This window comes from Leptopilina boulardi, unplaced genomic scaffold, assembly GCF_019393585.1.
Source record: "Leptopilina boulardi isolate dan_hultmark-lab unplaced genomic scaffold, ZJU_Lbou_2.1 LbouV2_78, whole genome shotgun sequence".
Lineage (NCBI taxonomy): Eukaryota > Metazoa > Arthropoda > Insecta > Hymenoptera > Figitidae > Leptopilina > Leptopilina boulardi.
The window spans coordinates 318,572-339,737 of record NW_026138025.1 but is presented as its reverse complement, the minus strand read 5'-3'; the positions used below and the strand labels follow the sequence as shown (position 1 = coordinate 339,737).

At 22.0% G+C, this 21,166-nt stretch overlaps 2 protein-coding genes across 2 annotated transcripts in view; one reads left to right on the top strand and one right to left on the bottom strand.

Annotated features, from left to right (window-relative positions):
- The first annotated feature begins 427 nt into the window (after nt 1-427).
- LOC127290620 (probable ATP-dependent RNA helicase DDX23) overlaps nt 428-21,166 on the top strand; it is a 23,171-nt gene continuing 2,432 nt past the window's right edge. Inside the window, exons 1-8 of the mRNA XM_051319314.1 lie at nt 428-867; nt 1,814-2,601; nt 5,913-6,335; nt 6,671-6,797; nt 7,087-7,326; nt 7,521-7,781; nt 16,314-16,488; nt 16,892-17,177. Coding sequence (XP_051175271.1) covers nt 721-867; nt 1,814-2,601; nt 5,913-6,335; nt 6,671-6,797; nt 7,087-7,326; nt 7,521-7,781; nt 16,314-16,488; nt 16,892-17,115 — 2,385 coding nt within the window. The 5' untranslated portion in view covers nt 428-720 and the 3' untranslated portion in view covers nt 17,116-17,177. The remainder of the gene's footprint in view (nt 868-1,813; nt 2,602-5,912; nt 6,336-6,670; nt 6,798-7,086; nt 7,327-7,520; nt 7,782-16,313; nt 16,489-16,891; nt 17,178-21,166) is intronic.
- LOC127290622 (prostatic acid phosphatase-like) overlaps nt 18,041-21,166 on the bottom strand; it is a 10,055-nt gene continuing 6,929 nt past the window's right edge. The window contains exons 6-7 of the mRNA XM_051319316.1: nt 19,776-20,111; nt 18,041-19,096 (exon numbers count right to left, since the gene is read on the bottom strand). Coding sequence (XP_051175273.1) covers nt 18,911-19,096; nt 19,776-20,111 — 522 coding nt within the window. The 3' untranslated portion in view covers nt 18,041-18,910. The remainder of the gene's footprint in view (nt 19,097-19,775; nt 20,112-21,166) is intronic.

Sequence of the window (21,166 nt, the reverse complement as noted above, 5' to 3'; positions counted from 1 at the left end):
TTCTTTTTTTTTCTTTTAAATAATAACAAACATACCAATGCAAAAATTTGGAACAATTTCTTCAATATTAATTAAATTTTCTTCAAAAAATTTATTATCAATTTCAGACATTTTTATAAATAAATAAAAATAAATAAATTTTTATGAAAAAAAAAACAAAAACAAATATTGTAAAATTTTTTTTCTCCAATTTCGTGAAGCTTTTGTTTTATAATTCAATAAAATCGAAATTTCGCGGAAAATAATTATTATTGTATAATAATTATAATTATTATTTTTATTTTAATTAGTAAAAAAAAAAAAAAGAGAAATATAAAATTGTTTTTGTCATCTGTCAAAAATTTTTCGATTTGAATTTTGCCGCGCTTAATGCGCCATCTGTACAACGCACAAGTGGAACTAAATTTAAATCACCAAAATACCAATATGGCGTCGTTTGCATTGTAGAAAACGGAATTTCCACGTTTTGTTAACAAAGTTTTCCCGTGTTTTTCTTTTCTTAGTGTCAAATTTTAATTATTTTTTATTTTAAAAAGAAAAACAACGTTAAATTAGGTTAACTTTCTTTTTTTTCCGATTAATATTATATTTATTTTTAGTTTCAGTTTGACATTTTTTGAGGTTAGAATTGACGAAGAAAAAATAAATAACAAGAAAATTTGTTAATAAATAATTGGAAATTTATTATTAAATAAAAAAAAAATTAGTGAAATTTAAAAAATGAATCACGATAAAAAAAGTGGAAGAAGAAGTAGATCAAGAGAAAGAGATCGCGATCGTGAGAGAGATCGTGAGAGGGAAAGAGGACGAGATAGAGATCGTAGAGAGAGAAAAAGATCGAGAAGTCGTTCAAAGGAGCGAAAAAAGGTAAGAATAATAATAATAATAATAATAATAATTTTTTTTTTATAATTCATTATTAAATTACTAATTTTCCTGTATTTAATTTATTATTAATTTTTCTCTACTTAATTTATTATTAATTTTTAATTTATTGACATATTTAATTTAATCTTTCGAATAAAATTTTTAATTTATCGCGTAATAATAATTTTTTATTCAATTTATTTATTAAAAACAACAAATTTAATAAAAAAAAAAATTTCCTATAATTAAGATAACATTTTTCTTACTATTATTATTATTATTATTATTATTATTATTATTATTATTATTATTATTTAATTTAGTAGGTAAATGATGTTAACCATATTATTATTATTATTATTATTATTAATTTAGCTTATTTTTAATATTTTTTCCGTATTTTTAATTCGAAAATTCATTTTCGAAATTTAATTATTATCAATTTATTTATTTATTTATTTATAGTAATATAATTTAATTTTAAATAATAATCAAATTTTTGAATTATTGTTTTGTTTTTTTATTCTTTTTTTTTTTTAAATAAAATTAAATTGTAGTTAAATTATCGCGTAATAAATTTTTTTTTCAATTTATTTATTAAAAAAAAAATGAATTTAATAAAAAATTAATTATTACATCGAAATTTAATAAATAAATTATAAATTTATATTTTTATAATTATAATAATAAATTTATAATAAATATAAAAATAAATATAATGTAAAAATAAAGAAAAATATATAAATAAATTTATTTAAAAAAAAAAAAAATAATTTAATAATAAATAAAATAAATATAAATAAATATAACAAATTATAAATAAAAATAAAATAGGGAAAAAATATAATATATATATATATTAAAAAAATATATATTATAAATGAAATGTTTTGCAAAAAAAAAATTTAAGAAAATTAATTTATTTTTCTTTTTTTCTATTTTCTAGGATCGTAAAAGATCGCGATCAAAGGAACGCGAAAGATCACGTGATCGCGATAGATCACGCGAACGTGATCGTTCACGTGAACGTAAAGATAATAAAGAAAAATCATCAAAAGATGAGAAAAAACGAAAATTAAGTCCAATATTTGCACTTGATAATGAAAATGCAATAAAAAAAGATATAAATATTAATGAAACAATAAATAATGAAGACGAAAAAGAATTAATAAAAAAAGAACCACTTAGTCTTGAGGAATTATTAGCAAAAAAGAAAGCCGAAGAAGAGGCGCGTTCAAAACCAAAATTTTTAAATAAAGAAGAAAGAATGGCATTGGCATTAAAAAAACGTCAAGAACAAGTTGATGCAATGAAAAAAAAACAAAATGAAGAGAAAAAAATTTCTAATCAAAGTGGTAATATAAATTTAAAAGAACGTGATTATGATGTTGAACGTGAAAGACGTCGTGATAATCAAAAAGCACGCGACGATGATATTAAAGATAAAGATAAAGAACGTGAAGTTGAAGCAATAAAAGAACGTTATCTTGGTCTTATTAAAAAAAAACGACGTGTTCGTCGATTAAATGATAGAAAATTTGTATTTGATTGGGATACATCGGAGGATACATCGGTTGATTATAATAATATTTATAAAGAACGTCATCAGGTACAATTTTTTGGACGTGGAAATCTTGCTGGTATTGATATTAAAGCACAAAAGCGTGATCAAAGTAAATTTTATGGTGAATTACTTGAGAAACGACGTACCGAAGCGGAAAAGGAGCAAGAAAAGTATGTTTAAATTATTTCTATAACTAGCAAAATTAAATGCGCGCCAAATTGAGTATTTAATTGTTTGTTATAAAGAAATTAAAGATTAATATTATCAATAGTAATTTAATTTATTAGAATATTAATACATATTAAATGATAATAATGAAAATTATATACAGGCCTCGGATTATACGAATTTTTCCGACTTTTTTTCAAAAATATACGACTTTTATCGACTTATTTTAATAAAATGCGACATTTTTTATTTTACATTTGCAAAAAAAAAAATGTAAATAAAATACATTTTTTTTTTAGTATAAATTGTAGATCTTCTTTAGATCTTCTTCAATTCAATTATTTAACAAATTTTGAACTAAAATGATTCTTCACTAAATTAATTATTTTTTAAATAATTTTAATGAAATACATCACAAATTCAATTATATGAAAATTATTTTTCAATTCAAATTTTTATGAAATTTAACAATTATTTATAATTAAAAAAAAAATTATCAAATAAAATAACAAAAAAAGATTTTTTAATTCAAAAACAAAAATCAATTGAAAATTAAATAAAATTATTTTCAAAAATTTCAATTCAAAATAAAATTAAAATTCAATTATTCTCAAAAATTTCAATTAAACAATTAATTATTATCAAATTTAAATTATTATCAAAAATTTCAATTAACCAATTAATTATTATCAAAATTAAATTATTATCAAAAATTTCAATTATAATTCAATTATTTCCTAAAATTTTCAATTTAAAATCAAAGAAAATTCAATTATTTTCAAAATTTTCAATTTAAAATCAACTAAAATTCAATTATTCTCAAAAATTTGAATTCAAAATTAATTATCAAAATTTTGATTCAAAAATCAACTAAAATTGAATTATTACCCAAAATTTCAATTCAAAATCAATTAAAATTCAATAATTATCCAAAAATTTCAATTCAAAATTAGTTAATATCAAAATTTTCAATCAAAAATTAACTAAAATAAAATTATTATCAAAAACTTTAATTATTTCCCGAAATTTCTATTCAAAATCAAAGAAAATAAAATTATTTTCCAAAATTTCAGTTCACAATCAAAGAAAATTCAATTATTTTCAAAATTTTGAATTGAAAATCTTTTAAAATTCAATTAATTTCCAAAATTTCAGTTTAAAATCAAAGAAAATTTAATTATTTTACAAAATTTTCAATACAAAATCAACTAAAATTCAATTATTCTCAAAAATTTGAATTCAAAATGAATTATCAAAATTTTCAATCAATAATCCACTAAAATTGAATTATTATCCAAAATTTTAATTAAAATTCATTCATTTCCCGAAATTTAATTTCACAATCAAAGAAAATTCAATTAATTTCCAATATTTCAATTCAAAATCTTTTAAATTCAATTAATTTCCAAAATTTCAGTTCAAAATCAATGAAAATTTCATTATTTTCCAAATTTTCAATTCAAAATCTTTTAAATTCAATTAATTTCCAAAATTTCAGTTCAAAATCAATGAAAATTTCATTATTTTCCAAATTTTCAATTTAAAATCAAATAAAATTTAATTATTTTCCAAATTTTTAATTCAAAATCAACTAAAATTCAATTATTTTCTAAAATTTCTATTCAAAATTAATTATCCAAAATTTTCAATCAAAAGTCAACTAAAATTGAATTATTATCTAAAATTTCAATAAAAATTCAATCATTTCCCAAAATTTCAGTTTAAAATCAAAGAAAATTAATTTATTTTACAAACTTTTCAATTCAAAATCAACTAAAATTCAATTATACTAAAAAATTTCAATTCAAAATTTATTATCAAAATTTTTATTCAAAAATCAACTTAAATTGAATTATTATCTAAAATTTCAATTAAAATTCAATTATTTCTCAAAATTTCCGTTCAAAATCAATGAAAATTTAATTATTTTCAAAATTTTCAATTGAAAATCTTTTAAAATTCAATTAATTTCCAAATTTTCAATTTAAAATCAAATAAAATTTAATTATTTTCCAAATTTTCAATTCAAAATCAACTAAAATTCAATTATTTTCTAAAATTTCTATTCAAAATTAATTATCCAAAATTTTTCAATCAAAAATGAACTTAAATTAAATTATTATCCAAAATTTCAATTAAAATTCAATTATTTCCCAAAATTTTCAATTCAAAATGAACTAAAATTCAATTATTTTTCAAATTTGAATTCAAATAAAATTTCATTATTCTCAAAATTTTGAATTAAAAAATAATTGAATTTTCAATAATTTGAATTTAAAAGCATCTAAAATTTAATTATTTCTAAAATTTTCAATCAAAATTTTTTTTTTTGAAATTTAATAATTTCAATTATAACTCTAAGGAAATTTAATTATTTCTAACTATTTTAATAATATTCTTTGAAATTTCAACTATCTGAAACCATTTTTCAATTAAAAATGATTTTCAAATTATTGTATTTTGTCCGCATTTTCTAATAAATTTTTAGTGAAATCATGTAAAATTTTAATTAAAAATCACTTAAAGTTTCAATTAATTTCAAAAATCTCATTTTTTAAATCTTTGAAAATTCAATTAAATTTAAAAAATATTTTCCAAAAATTGTTTGTTGAATTATTTTTAGTTCTGTAAAATTTAATAATTGTTTGAAAATTAACAATTATCTTTTGAAATTTAATTATTTCTAAAAATTTCAACTTTAACCCTTCGAAAAGGATTATTATTAAAAAAAAAAAAATTTTTATTTAAAAATCTGTAAAATATTTTTGTTAAAATAAAAAACAAATCCACTTTTTTTTGGAATATAAATCGACTGAAACGACTTTTTTGTGTCTTTAAGTTGATTCGAGGCCTGTATTTTTATAATTAATTTTTAATAGGTATTCCTGGCCCCTGGTACCTTAAAAATTAATTTTTAAAAATAAATTTTTTTCAAATTTACTATCTTGTACGAAATTTCCTGGCGCATCTTTTTTCTCATAAATTTTTTGTACAATTTTTGAATCAATATACAAGTTTAAAAAAAATTTCGTTGTGTAAACGTTTGTGTACTTCAGCTTTGTGAATTGAATTTTCGAATTTGGAATTTTGAAAGAAACTTATTTCGAAATTTGGAAACACAATTATACAACTTTGGCAAAAATGAGAAAAAGAATTGTCAAAATTTGACATAAGATTACTATTCAAAAAAAAATACGTGAAATCAGAAAAGGCCAACTTCAAGTTATAACAGAAGGACAGACCAAGCATTTTATTATTATATATAATAATATTTATAAAATTTATTTCAAAAATTTTCGTTTTTCTCTTTTAGAATGCGTTTGAAAAAAGTAAAACGAAAAGAAGAAAAACAAAAATGGGACGATCGACATTGGTCAGAAAAGGGAATAATTGAAATGACTGAACGCGATTGGCGTATATTTCGTGAGGATTATAATATAACGATAAAAGGTGGTAAAATACCTGATCCAATACGTTCGTGGAAAGAATCGGGTTTTCCAAAAGAAATATTGGATATTATTGATAAAGTTGGCTATAAAGATTTAACGCCAATTCAACGTCAAGCAATACCAATTGGTTTACAAAATCGTGATATTATTGGTGTCGCTGAAACTGGTTCTGGTAAAACATTGGCATTTCTTATTCCATTATTGTTGTGGATCACGAGTTTACCAAAAATTGAACGTCTCGAGGAGGCCGATCAGGGACCGTATTCTATTATTTTGGCGCCAACACGGTAAAAAGAATTTTAATTTTAATTTTAATAGAATGAAATTTTAATTTTAACCGAATTTAAATTTAACTGAATTTTAATTGAATCAAATTTTAATTTTGACAAAATAAAAATTCATATAAATAAAAATTCTATGATGTGAATTTTCGGTTTTTGGAAAAATTTTGTAATATATAGAAAAAATTGTTTTTAATGAAAAATTCTCAAAAAAAAAAAAAATACTAATTCAAATAAATAAAAATTCGACTCAAAAATAATTATAATAAAATTAATTTTTTTTTTTTATTTAAATGAATAGAAATTTAAGTTTTTTTGAATTTATTGTTTATTTAATTTAGTGAATTGGCACAACAAATTGAAGAGGAAACGAATAAATTTGGTCAACCTCTCGGTATAAGAACCGTTGTTGTTGTCGGTGGTCTCTCAAGAGAGGAACAAGGATTTAGATTGAGAATGGGATGCGAGGTGAAAAATAATATTTATTATTATTATCAGTAACTACAAAACTAGTCCGAAAACCCAAAAAAAAATAAATCGTTTCAAACCAGATTCAAAAATTATTGTTTTAAAATTTTTAATGAAATTAAAAAAAAAATCTCTTTTTAATTAAATTAAATTATGCAATTAATTTACAAAAATTGTAATTTAATTTTTGTTGTTGAAATTGGAACAATTTTTTAAGTAAAAGAATTAATTTTTTTTTCTAAATTTAACAGAAAATATTGTTTTTTATAATTTATTTTTCTTTTTATAGATCGTTATTGCAACTCCTGGTCGATTAATAGACGTTTTAGAAAATCGTTATTTGGTATTAACACAATGTACATACGTTGTTCTTGATGAGGCTGATCGTATGATTGACATGGGTTTTGAACCGGATGTACAAAAAATTCTCGGCTATATGCCAGTGACAAATTTAAAACCCGATAATGAAGACGCAGAAAATGAGGAGAAACTCCTTGCGAATTATAATACAAAAAAGAAATTCCGACAGGTTTGAGAAAAAGAAATAAATAATATTAAGCTGACAAAATTTTATATTTTCCTTTTTAATTATTAATTTACAAATTAATATTTATATTCCTAAAAAATAATTTTAATTACAAATTGATAATATTAAATATGTAATTAAATTATTTATAAATTTTTATTAATTAAATTATTTTCTTTTAATATTTTTTTTTGCAGACTGTGATGTTTACGGCAACAATGCCGGCAGCTGTTGAAAGATTGGCGAGAACATATTTACGACGTCCTGCTGTTGTTTATATTGGAAGTATTGGTAAACCAACAGAGAGAACTGAACAAATTGTTCATATTATGGGCGAATCGGATAAACGAAAGAAACTAATGGAAATTTTGAGTCGCGGTATTGAGCCACCGGTTATTATTTTTGTTAATCAAAAGAAAGGCGCCGATGTACTTGCACGTGGACTCGAAAAACTTGGGGTAAGAAAAAATTTTTCCTTTTTTTTTTTTTTTTTTTGCTTTATTTAATAGAAACAATGAGAAAAATTATATAATAATAAAATGCTTGGTCTGTCCTTCTGTCCTAACTTGAAGTTGGTCTTTTCTGATTTCACGTCTTTCTTGAATAGTGTATACAATATATATATTTATTTATTTAATTCTTGTTTATAACACATCGTGTGTATACAAGGAAGTTTCGCTTATACATGCAAAAGAAAATATAAATATTAAAGTCTCGTAAAACAAAAAAGTGAATAAAAGCACTCAAGAAAAATATCAAACCAAAAATAAATAGTGTGCCATAGAAATTAAAAACAAAATAAAACTCAAATTAACATTCATACAATAGCAAGCGGTCCTTAAGAACTGAAGTTAAAATAATGATAAAACGCTTAATCAAAGTTCGGTCATTCGACGATAAAACATTTAACCACGCAACATTAGAAGGGAGAATACGAAATTCGTCATTTAAGATCGCCTCGAATATATGACCGCAGGCTGGACAGGAAGCCAGAATGTGAAACAAACTCTCTTCTTCCAAATTACAGCAGGCGCAAATAGCATCAGGGTAAAAAGTAAATTTCTTTTTGTTAAAAACAATCCTACAGACGTGCCGATTCAGAAGCCTGCACTGAGCAAGGATCTTCTTGAAAAATATTGGCATCAACAATTTCAGATAGTCCTGGGTCCCTTGCTGCAATAAGAGATGAGGATAAATTATTAAACTTTTAGAATTACTAAAAGAAGCCAAATCACGAGCCCGAACATATCTTTCAAAAGTATCCAGAATCAATTTTTCATTAAGATTGAACGATTGAGGAGACATCTCGTTCCACAGATCCAAAAGACCGCAAGGTTCAAAAAGAAATATTCTTAATTGGTTCACCCAATTCAGTCTGTTAGAAGGATTGCGTCTACTCAAAAGCAACAATCTCTCAAAACAAACTCTAGGATACCGTGAACTTTCCATCGTGGAAATTTTATTTATCCACGATAAGGAGTACTTGAATATCTTATGCGCGAGATGCAAACAACCAGTCTCTAGTCTCACAGCGTAGTTCGGAGTGCAGATAGGGAGATTTAAAAGATTCTTAAAAAAGGTCAGTTGTACTCTCTCCAAATTATCCAAGAAACAGATACCCCAAATTTGACAATTATAAAGCAGAGTACTCAACGCAAGACTCTGAAAAAGATTAGTACAAGATGTCCACGATTCTATTCCGACAGAATTAATTGTTTTTATAACAGAACCCACCGCGGTATTAGCAGCACTAATAAATTTACTCGCTGCAGACGCAAAGGAACCAGAACTTTGAAACGGAACACCCAAGTAAACATACTCATCAACTACCTCGATGCTACCATTGCCAAACTTAAATGACTTAAAATTTCTCGCTTTAGAGTTACCAGATTTCGTAAAGATAACAATTTTAGTTTTACTCACGTTAACAGTCAGTTCATTCAGTTTACAATAATCATATAAAGCATCAAGTTTTTTACGGAGCTCCGTTGGAGAGTCGGCTAAAAGGACATAATCATCCGCATATCCTAACATTAGTATTTCCGACGATTTGTTTACAGAAATTCCCCTGCAACCGCGCTTCTTCAAAAATTCTTCCATATCAGAAATGAATAGCAAAAACTCAAGAGGGCTAAGCACCTCTCCCTGAAGAACCCCTCGCGTGACAGAAACCATGTTGGTAAACCCTTCATCAGTCCTAATACAAGTTGATGCTTTAGAGTAGAAGTCTTTCAAAATATTAATTATTTTCGTACTAAGTCCCAAAGAGTGAAGCTTGTTCCACAACAGTTGATGAGATACCGAAGGAAAGGCTCCCTTAAAATCAATAAAAGCAGCGTAAACAACCGATCCTGGAGAACTCAAATGAGTTTGAATAATTGATGATAAACAAAAAACATTGTCCAAACAACTTCTACCCCTCCTGAAGCCCATTTGAGATTCAGGAATAAGGTTAAGTTTATCCACCCACGTTACAAGACGATCACTAATTATTTGTGTGAAAATTTTCGCGATACAATTAACTAATGTGATAGGTCTATAGTTATCTGGAATTGACGAGTCACCTTTTTTGTAGAGCATGAATGTGGACAATTTACCCCACTCTAGCGGAACCTTTTCGGAAGCCATAATCTTATTAAAAAGGTTATTAACAAACAAAATCCAATTTTGAGGTAAGCTTTTTAAAAAGTTGTAATTAATCCCATCAAAACCGGGAGCCTTTCCATATTTGCACTTCAATAGACAACTATAAATCTCGTCAACTGTTATGCACCCATCGAGCTCAGGAACAGAATGAAATGCTGCAAAACTGTCTATGGAAGAGATAACCGAGGTCTGGGGATAACATTCTTTTAAATAATTAAACCAAGTGTCAATGTCAATATTAGATTGATGGTTAACACGAGGACGGGTAGCGTTAACAATCTTCCAGAACTGTGAAGGGGATTTACTATTATTTATTGCATTTAATCGATTAAGAGCAAACTGTTTCTTTTTTAGTTTCAACATTTTTAAGTAATTATTTTTTACTTCAAAATAATCAATTTTGGAAGAGTTTGAAAAGTTAGTTTTTTTGCAGCATTTCAACGCGGATAGTACTCTTTTCTTAGAATGTTTACACTCAGCATCCATCCAAGGTTTTCCTTTCAGACAATTATTCTTAGGATGTTTGGAGTACATAGATAGGTTCATAGCGACATCCCAGATCGTGGAAACAACAATTGAATTAAGATCATCTATATTACGATTCACCATAGCCACTTCCTCTCTATGTGCCATGCTATTTACAAACAAATCAGTCTTGTCGTTACAAAAAGATAATCTAATATAACTTTCATTAACCTTAGGAAAAGAAAATAACGACAAATTTAAAACTATTGGAAAGTGGTCCGAGGAAGTAGCCAAGTGAAGAACTTGTAAACTCTGAATAAAAGGGAGGGACGCAGATGAGACCCAAACCAGATCAATCACACTTGCTCCATTTGAGTTTAAAAAAGTGAATTTAGCTGGAATATCACCTATGCAACGCCCATTTAAGAGAACCAATTCATTGGATTCAAAATTATTAATGATTGTTTTTCCTTTCGAGTTTAAGACACGGTCCTCAGAAAGTCTTTCGCTAAAAAGATTGTTAATACCTTGGAAAAAGTGCGGATCTAATTGGTTTCGATCTGCGACCCTACAGTTAAAATCGCCCCCTACAATTATTGGAGTATTATTAAAATCAGAAAGAAGATTATTGATAGTAAAATTAAATGCATCTAAAAAACTAATTAAATTCGCATCAGGAGCAATATAAATCAAACCCAGAATAAAATGAACATTATCTGATAAAAATTTAACTTTAACAAAAATTTGTGCATCCGAAGTAGAGATAATAGAAACTGAATACAGACGTGGATTATACGCGATGAGTAGACCCCCCCTTGCTCTGCCATGACTGAAGATCCTTTTTGCAGGTGACTGGACGTACTCGAAGCCACTGTTAGATAATACATTAACTGAGATAGACTCATTCCAAGTTTCACAAATACAAAGAATATCCCGCTTATTGACAAACTCCCTGATATCATGCAAGTTGCCGAGTCCATGAATGTTCCAGAAAATAACTCTTCCTATTCCCAACTTATCAAGATCAAAAACAGACGAATCCGTAAAATTTCGTTGCTATACCGGGCCATCAGTTTTAAGTTTTTTGTTCGTTAAGCGACGAGATGCGTGCGACAAATCCAATGAATTTCTAGGAGACAGAAAGCTGTCCATCGTGTTAGATCCCAGTAGATCCTTTTTTTCTTTAGTCGAACCAGACGGACGCCCCCTTTTATTATTTTTCATACTGGAAGTACCATCAGGGGTAAGAGACACTTCCTGAACAAAATTACCCCTAGGTTGCATTACGATATCAACAGGAACAATATCCTCTGCAATCTCGATTTTATTATTAACTATTCTTGCTTTAATTCCTGACTCACGTAACTCTTGAATTTTTTTAAATAATTGACGACGGAGTTCTCTTTCTTCAAAAGTGCGGTCGTTTGTTATAAAAAGGTTTTTATTTTTCAGCTCATTTAATTTTGAAAAAATAGTTTTTACCCAGCGCTCAGCAATAAACTTTATTATAACAGGACGTTTGCCTTTGTTCTTTCCGAGACGAAATATATCTGCTATAGCTAAGTCTGGAACCTGTAAACCAATATCTTTAAATAAAAGATCGATTGTTGCAAAAAGGTTGCTGTTTATCGAGTCAGAATCCTCTAAGTTAAATAAAATAATATTTTTACTACGCTGAGATTTCTCGAAGCGTGCTAAATTATTTTCCACTGAGAGTGAACGACTTTCCTGTTCATTCAGTTTCTTGACACTCGATTCTAATATATTATTATTTTCCCTTATCTCTGTCTTTAATTCCGAGTGAGAGGCTGATAGATCGCTGAGTTTGGAAAACAACTCGCTCCATCTCTTTTCGTCATGTGTAGAGGACATCGTGACAGGAACAACAATACAATGTCTCGAAAATTAAACGAATATAACCATCGAAAAGAAACACAGAGAAAATTAAAATTTCAATAAAAATGACTTTCAATTACGAATATACAAAATCAGGTGCAACACACATATATGGCTTTTAGGTCAGAGAGCACAGTACTAAAAAGCAGTCAACAAAATAAGAAAAAATCCACAGAAATCCAATTGTAGATAACGGATTTAATTGTTTAAACAAAAGAAACAACACTTGAGCACAGATTAAAAACAATGCCTCCAAACAGTAATCCAGACACAGGTAAGTTAAAAATAAGCGAAACACTCCGACACTTGTAGAAAAAAAAAATGTAATTAATTTACAAATAAAAGTACCAACACAAAGTTACAGGAGCAGTAGAAAACACGACCGCACACTACGAGAGCTAGAGCGAAACCTCTCTTTCTTGAATAGTAATCTTATAACGTGTCAAATTTGTGTCAAATTAAACTTGAAAATTTTAGAAATAATTAAATTTCAAAAGATATTGTTAATTTTCAAACAATAATAAAATTTTACAGAACTAAAAATAATTCAACAAACAATTTTTTGGAAAACATTTTTTCAATTTAATTGAATTTTCAAAAGATTTAAAATTGAGATTTTAGAAATTAATTGAACTTCAAGTGATTTTAATTAAAATTTTATATGATTTCACTAAAAAATTTATTAGAAATTACAGACAAAATACAATAATTTGATAATCATTTTTTAATTGAAAAATGGTTTCAGATAGTTGAATTTTCAAAGAATATTATAAAAAAAATTTAAAAATAATTGAATTCCCTTAGAGTTATAATTGAAATTATTAAATTTCAAAAAATTTTCGATGGAAAATTTTAGAAATAATTAAATTTTAAATGCTTTTAAATTCATATTATTGAAAATTCAATTAATTTTGAATTCAAATTTTTTAGAATAATTAAATTTTCTTTAATTTTGATTTGAAATTTCGGAAAATAATTAAATTTCAATTAAAATTTTGAATAATAATTCATTTTTAGTTGATTTTTTATTGAAAATTTTAATAATTAATTTTGAATTGAAATTTTAGAAAATAATTAAATTTTATTTGATTTTAAATTTAGAAAATAATTGAATTTTAGTTGATTTTGAATTGAAAATTTTGAAAATAATTGAATTTTCTTTGATTTTGAATTGAAATTTTGGGAAATAATTGAATTTTAATTGAAATTTTGAATAATAATTTAATTTAAATTCATTTTTTATTGAAAATTTGGATAATTAATTTTGAATAGAAATTTTAGAAAATAATTGAAGAATTTTATTTCATTTTAAATTGAAAATTAGGAAAATAATTGAATTTTAAAAGATTTTGAATTAAAATTTTGGGATATAATTGAATTTTAGTTAATTTTGGAATTGAAATTTTGGAAAATAATTAAATAATTGAATTTTATATGATTTTAAATTGAAAATTTTGAAAATAATTGAATTTTAGTTGATTTTGAATTAAAAATTTTGAAAATAATTGAATTTTCTTTCATTTTAAATTGAAATTTTGGGAAATAATTGAATTTTAATTGAAATTTTGAATAATAATTTAATTTAAGTTCATTTTTTATTGAAAATTTGGATAATTAATTTTGAATAGAAATTTTAGAAAATAATTGAAGAATTTTATTTCATTTTAAATTGAAAATTAGGAAAATAATTGAATTTTAAAAGATTTTGAATTAAAAATTTGGAAAATAATTGAATTTTCTTTTTTTTTTAATTAAAATTTTGGGATATAATTGAATTTTAGTTAATTTTGGAATTGAAATTTTGGAAAATAATTAAATAATTGAATTTTATGTGATTTTAAATTGAAAATTTTGAAAATAATTGAATTTTAGTTGAATTTGAATTGAAAATTTTGAAAATAATTGAATTTTCTTTCATTTTGAATTGAAATTTTGGGAAATAATTGAATTTTAATTGAAATTTTGAATAATAATTTAATTTAAGTTCATTTTTTATTGAAAATTTGGATAATTAATTTTGAATAGAAATTTTAGAAAATAATTGAAGAATTTTATTTCATTTTAAATTGAAAATTAGGAAAATAATTGAATTTTAAAAGATTTTGAATTAAAAATTTGGAAAATAATTGAATTTTCTTTGATTTTGAATTAAAATTTTGGGAAATAATTGAATTTTAGTTAATTTTGGAATTGAAATTTTGGAAAATAATTAAATAATTGAATTTTTGGTAATTTTCAGTAGAAAAATTTGGAAAATATTTGAATTTTGGTTGATTTTAAATTAAAATTTCGGATAATAATTGAATTTTATATGATTTTAAATTGAAAATTTGGAAAATAATTGAATTTTAAAAGATTTTGAATTGAAATTTTGTGAAATAATTGAATTTTAATTGAAATTTTGAATAATAATTTAATTTAAGTTCATTTTTTTATGAAAATTTGGATAATTAATTTTGAATAGAAATTTTAGAAAATAATTGAAGAATTTTATTTCATTTTAAATTGAAAATTAGGAAAATAATTGAATTTTAAAAGATTTTGAATTAAAAATTTGGAAAATAATTGAATTTTCTTTGATTTTGAATGAAAAATTTTGGGAAATAATTGAATTTTAGTTAATTTTGGAATTGAAATTTTGGAAAATAATTAAATAATTGAATTTTATGTGATTTTAAATTGAAAATTTGGAAAATAATTAAATTTTAGTTGATTTTGAATTGAAAATTTTGAAAATAATTGAATTTTCTTTCATTTTGAATTGAAATTTTGGGAAATAATTGAATTTTAGTTAATTTTGGAATTGAAATTTTGGAAAATAATTAAATAATTGAATTTTATGTGATTTTAAATTGAAAATTTGTAAAATAATTGAAGAATTTTATTTCATTTTAAATTGAAAATTAGGAAAATAATTGAATTTTAAAAGATTTTGAATTAAAAATTTGGAAAATAATTGAATTTTCTTTGATTTTGAATTAAAATTTTGGGAAATAATTGAATTTTAGTTAATTTTGGAATTGAAATTTTGGAAAATAATTAAATAGTTGAATTTTTGTTAATTTTCAATAGAAAAATTTGGAAAATATTTGAATTTTAGTTGATTTTAAATTAAATTGAAATTTTGGAAAATAATTAAATTTTAATTACAATTTTAAATAATAATTCAATTTTAGTTGATTTTTGATAATTAATTTTGAAATGAAATTTTAGAAAGTAATTTTATTTTATTTGAATTTAAATTGAAAATTTGGAAAATAAGTGAATTTTAGTTGATTTTGAATGGAAAATTTTTGGTAATAATTGAATTTCATTTGATTTTAAATTGAAAATTTGGAAAATAATTGAATTGTCTTGGATTTTGAATTGAAATTTTGGAAAATAATTAAATTTTAATTACAATTTTAAATAATAATTCAATTTTAGTTGATTTTTGATAATTAATTTTGAAATGAAATTTTAGAAAATAATTTTATTTTATTTGAATTTAAATTGAAAATTTGGAAAATAAGTGAATTTTAGTTGATTTTGAATTGAAAATTTTTGGTAATAATTGAATTTCATTTGATTTTAAATTGAAAATTTGGAAAAAAAATTGAATTTTAAAAGACTTTGAATTTAAAATTTAATAATTTAATAATTAATAATCTGAGGCCTATAAACATATAATTTTTATTTTTATCATTTAATATAGAATAATATTCTAATAAATTTAAATAATTATTGATAATATTAATTTTTAATTTCTCTATAACAAAATTAATGAAACAGTCAATTTGGCGCGCTTGCGCGCATTTAATATTGCTAGTGTTAAATAAATATTTGAAGGAATTAAAATTTATTATTTTATATTTTTAGAGTTTTTTTTTATGTATTTTATTATATTTGAATATTTTTCTTTTTGTTACGAGGAAATTTGACAATTTAAAAAAAAAGAAAAAAATTATATTTTTGAGATGTTTGAGTGATAATTATATTTTTAGTACAATGCTTGCACTCTTCACGGTGGTAAAGGACAGGAGCAAAGAGAATACGCATTGGCGTCACTTAAAAGTGGAAGTAAGGATATTTTAGTTGCAACTGATGTGGCAGGAAGAGGTATTGATATTAAGGACGTTTCAATGGTCATTAATTACGATATGGCAAAAACAATTGAAGGTAAGAGTCGTCAATTTCGCATAATAATAATAATTATTATTATTATTGTAAAAAATTTTTAATAAATACAAAATAGAGAAAAAATAAATTTAAATAAGAATAAAAGTAAAAGAAAATAATATTAAATAAAAGAAAGAACAAAAGAAAATATTAGTAAATAATAGTAAATAAAATATAAGAATAGAAGAAAATAATTGTAAATAATTGTAAATAAAATATAAGAATAGAAGAAAATAATTGTAAATAATTGTAAATAAAATATAAGAATAGAAGAAAATAATTGTAAATAATTGTAAATAAAATATAAGAATAGAAGAAAATAATTGTAAATAAAAGAATAAAAAGAAAAAAAAATTAATTTTTTAAATAAATAAAAGAAAATTTTGTGTTTTTTTTTTTGCAGATTACACGCATCGTATTGGACGAACGGGTCGCGCGGGAAAAGCCGGTTTGGCAATTTCATTTTGCACAAAAGACGATAGTCATTTGTTTTACGATCTTAAGCAAACAATTATTGCAAGTCCAATTTCAACATGTCCACCGGAACTTCTCAATCATCCGGAAGCACAACACAAACCAGGCACTGTTGTCACAAAAAAACGACGAGAGGAGAAAATATTCGCCTAAACAATACAAATACACAAAAAAAAAATTTTGTGTATGATGTATAATATACAAATAATTTATGAGTGAGTAAAGAAACAAAAAAAATTTTACTTTCTGTTTTTTTTTTAAATAAATTATATTTTATTAACAAAAAATTATACATATTAACAATTTTTCTTTTTTTTTTTTTTTTTGATTTAATTTATGTAAATTTTATTTTAATTTCTTTTTATTTTTATTTAATCGATCAAAATTGAAATCGATTGTTCAAATAAAATTTTAAAAAGAAATTAATTAAATTAAAAAAGCAAATTAATTTGCATTTTGAAATCAATTATTAATTATTTTTGAATAATTATTGAAAAAATTTGTTTTCAAATAATTATTGAAAAAAAATTATTTTAAAATAATAAAACAAAATTATTATAAAATTATTAATTATAAAAAATTAAAAAAAAATTAATTTGCATTTTAGAAATCATTTATAATTATTTTTGAATAATTATTATCAATTATTGAAAATAATATTATAATTTATTTAATATTATTTAAAGAATGAATTGATCTATAATTATTTATATTTTAATTAATCGATTATATATATATATATAGTTATTTTTCAAATTAAAACAATTTAAAATCGTTTAATATTTATAGTTATTGGTTATTTATTTAAAAAATTAATGAAAAAATTTAATTTGATTAATTAATTAATTAAAATGTAATCGATTAATTTTTGGTAATTTAAATTCATTAATTTAAATCAGTCGATTAAAACTGACAATAAATACATAAATTTAATCGAAGTTTCTATTATCGTAGAGACTATTTTATAATGATCACAGAGGAATTTTTTTTATTTTTTTTTTTTTTTCGTTTTTTTTTTTTTGTACAATTGTCTGCATTCGATTTCTCTTTTGATTCCAAAAGCGTTTTGGTCCTTGAATTTTTTTTTTTTTTTTTTTTTTTTATTATTTGTCGAATGCAAAGTAATTCATTGGCTATAATTAGTTAATTATTAATTTTTAATAAAAACTAATTAACTAAATTAACTAATTTACAAATTATTAGTTAATTCAATTATTGGTTATTCTTTTTTGTATTTAAAAATTACAAATTTTTAAATGCAAAATTTTTCAACTAAATTAATTGTATTACCTAAATTTTCTATTTTCAAATTAAAATGTTTGTTTTTTTGAAATTTAATAAGAAAATTGAAAATTATAAATTATATTTTTAACACTAAACTTTCTATTTTAATTTTAAACTAAAAAACATTTTTCTTTGAAATTTAATAGGAAAATTGTAAATTGAAAATTGTAATTAAAAATTATAATACCGAATTTTTCTATTTTAGACTAAAACAATTTTAATTTTTTTTTTTCTCGAAATTTAATAAGAAAATAGAAAGTTTTAAAATTTTTCTACCTAAATTTTCTATTCTTGACAATTTTTCTTTTCCAAAATTTTAGTATAAAAATTGAAAATTTTAAATTATAACTAAAAAAAAAAAATTTTCTAATATTTCTATTTTTTTTTTTGCCGATATAAATTTTTGTTTCAAAAGTAAAAATAAAGAAACAAAGAAAACGAAAACTTTTTTTTATGCAAACAAAAAGAAAAGTTTTTTTTAGCAAAATTTTCGTTTTCTTTATTTTTTTTTCCGAATGAAAAAATTTATAATCGTCTATTAAAATTGATGAAAAATTTTTGATTTACCTAATTTAATTTTTGAAATCAAAATAGAAAATTAATTAATTTTTCTAAAATTTGAGAATAGAAAGGGTGCGGGGGGGGGGGGGAGGAAAGGAATTATTTAAGGTAAAGGAACTTTTCCTGGTTTCCAATTGGGATCCTTTAATTGACACAATTCTGACCATTCGCTTGTCGTTAATATCATTGATTTTATTAATGATTCAAATTTATCTAAAGGACAAATTTGCGAACATCCAGGAATTGTTAAGGGACGCGGTGCTTTTGTTATTGAGTCTTTGAAAAATATCTGAAAATTTAAAAACAAAAAAAATTTCATTAAATTTTTCTATTCAATAGTTATAATTATTTTTTTTTTTTTAATTATTTATTTTAGTTTTTTATTTAATTTCTCTAAATTATTTTATTATTTACAAATCATTTATTTATTTTTCTTTTTTTTTTTCTTTTTATTTTCAAATGTTTTTTTCCCTCTTTTTCTATCGAAAATTTTGTTATTTGTCCATTTTTTTTTTTTTAAATTAACATTAATTTGCAATTTTTATTTTCTTTATTAATTTCTAATTTGTAATAATTATTTATTGAAAAAGATAAATTTATTATTTTATTTATTATTTATTTATATTAATATTCATTTATATTATTCTTTATTTATTATTTAATTTTTTTTATTAATTAATGTTTCATTTGTTTATAGAAAAAAGTAATTTTTCCATTTTATTTATTAGTTACTTCAGTTATTAATTGTTTATTATTTATTATTTTATTAATTATTTATTTAACTAACAATTGCTTGTTAGTTAGTATTTATTTGGCAATTATTTATTTATATTTTTAATTAATTATTTACTTAGGATTTATTTATTAATTATTTATTATTTCTTTATTATTTATTAATTAATTAATTTATTTATTTATTATTTATTTATTAGGTAATTATTTATTAAATTATTTATTGATAAATTTACCTGTACATTCCATTCTTGTTTATCCTCATGAAGTTCAATCATCACCATATTACTATAGCCGGGAATTTCTTTTTTCCAAAGATTCAATCCAGCCAATAATGCGACAATTGTTGAATCGTGACCAACGTACATAAACATTTTCCTTTCATTTGGCATTAATTTACCTTGTGATTTTTCTCTCATTGCACGTGTTATTTTCGATATTAATGGTCCACTCTTCATTTGTCGCATTGTTTCATTATAAACATTCAATGATAAACTCAATTTACTTAATTCAATTAATTTCTCGGGAAAATAATTATTCGTCCATTCGGGCAATTTTAGTCCCATATTTTCCTGTTTTAATGATATAGAAAACAAAATTTTTAGTAAAAATTATTTTTTAAAAAAATTTAGAAATTTCGTTTTACTCTTTTACTAATAATAATTAAATTTTTCTGATTACTCGCAGCTTTACTAATTAAGTTATTAAACAGATAGCAAATTAGTAATTTAGTTACTAATTAAAAAAATTCTTAATAATTAGCAATTAATTTAGTAATAATTAAAAACTGATTTAGTAATAATTATAAACTAATTTAGTTACCAATTATAAAAAATTAATTACTAATTTAGTTACTTATAAAAAAATATTTACTAATTTAGTTAATAATTAAAAAAAAAATTAATTATTTCGACCCTTAATTACTAAAATTATAAATAATTACTAATTTAGTTAATAATTTCAAAAAAATTAATTACTAATTTAGTTACTAATTATACAAAATTAGTTACTACTTTATTTACTTATTAAAAAAATTAGTAATTAATTATAAAAAATTATTTAGTAATGAATTATTAATTTTCGGCCCTTAGTTACTAAAATTATAAATAATTACTAATTTAGTTACTTGTTATAAGAAAATAATTTACTAATTTAGTTAATAATTTCAAAAAAATTAATTCCTAATTTAGTTACTTTTAAAAAAATAATTTATTTTGTTAAAAATTATAAAAAATTAATGACTAATTTAGTTAATAATTAAAAAAAAATTAGTTACTAATTTAGTTACTAATTATACAAAATTAGTTACTACTTTATTTACTTATTAAAAAAATTAGTAATGAATTATTAATTTTCGGCCCTTAGTTACTAAAATTATAAATAATTACTAATTTAGTTACTAATTATACAAAGTTAGTTACTACTTTATTTACTTATTAAAAAAAATTAGTAATTAATTATAAAAAATTATTTAGTAATGAATTATTAATTTTCGGCCCTTAGTTACTAAAATTATAAATAATTACTAATTTAGTTACTTGTTATAAATAAATAATTTACTAATTTAGTTAATAATTTCAAAAAAATTAATTACTAATTTAGTTACTTTTAAAAAAATAATTTATTT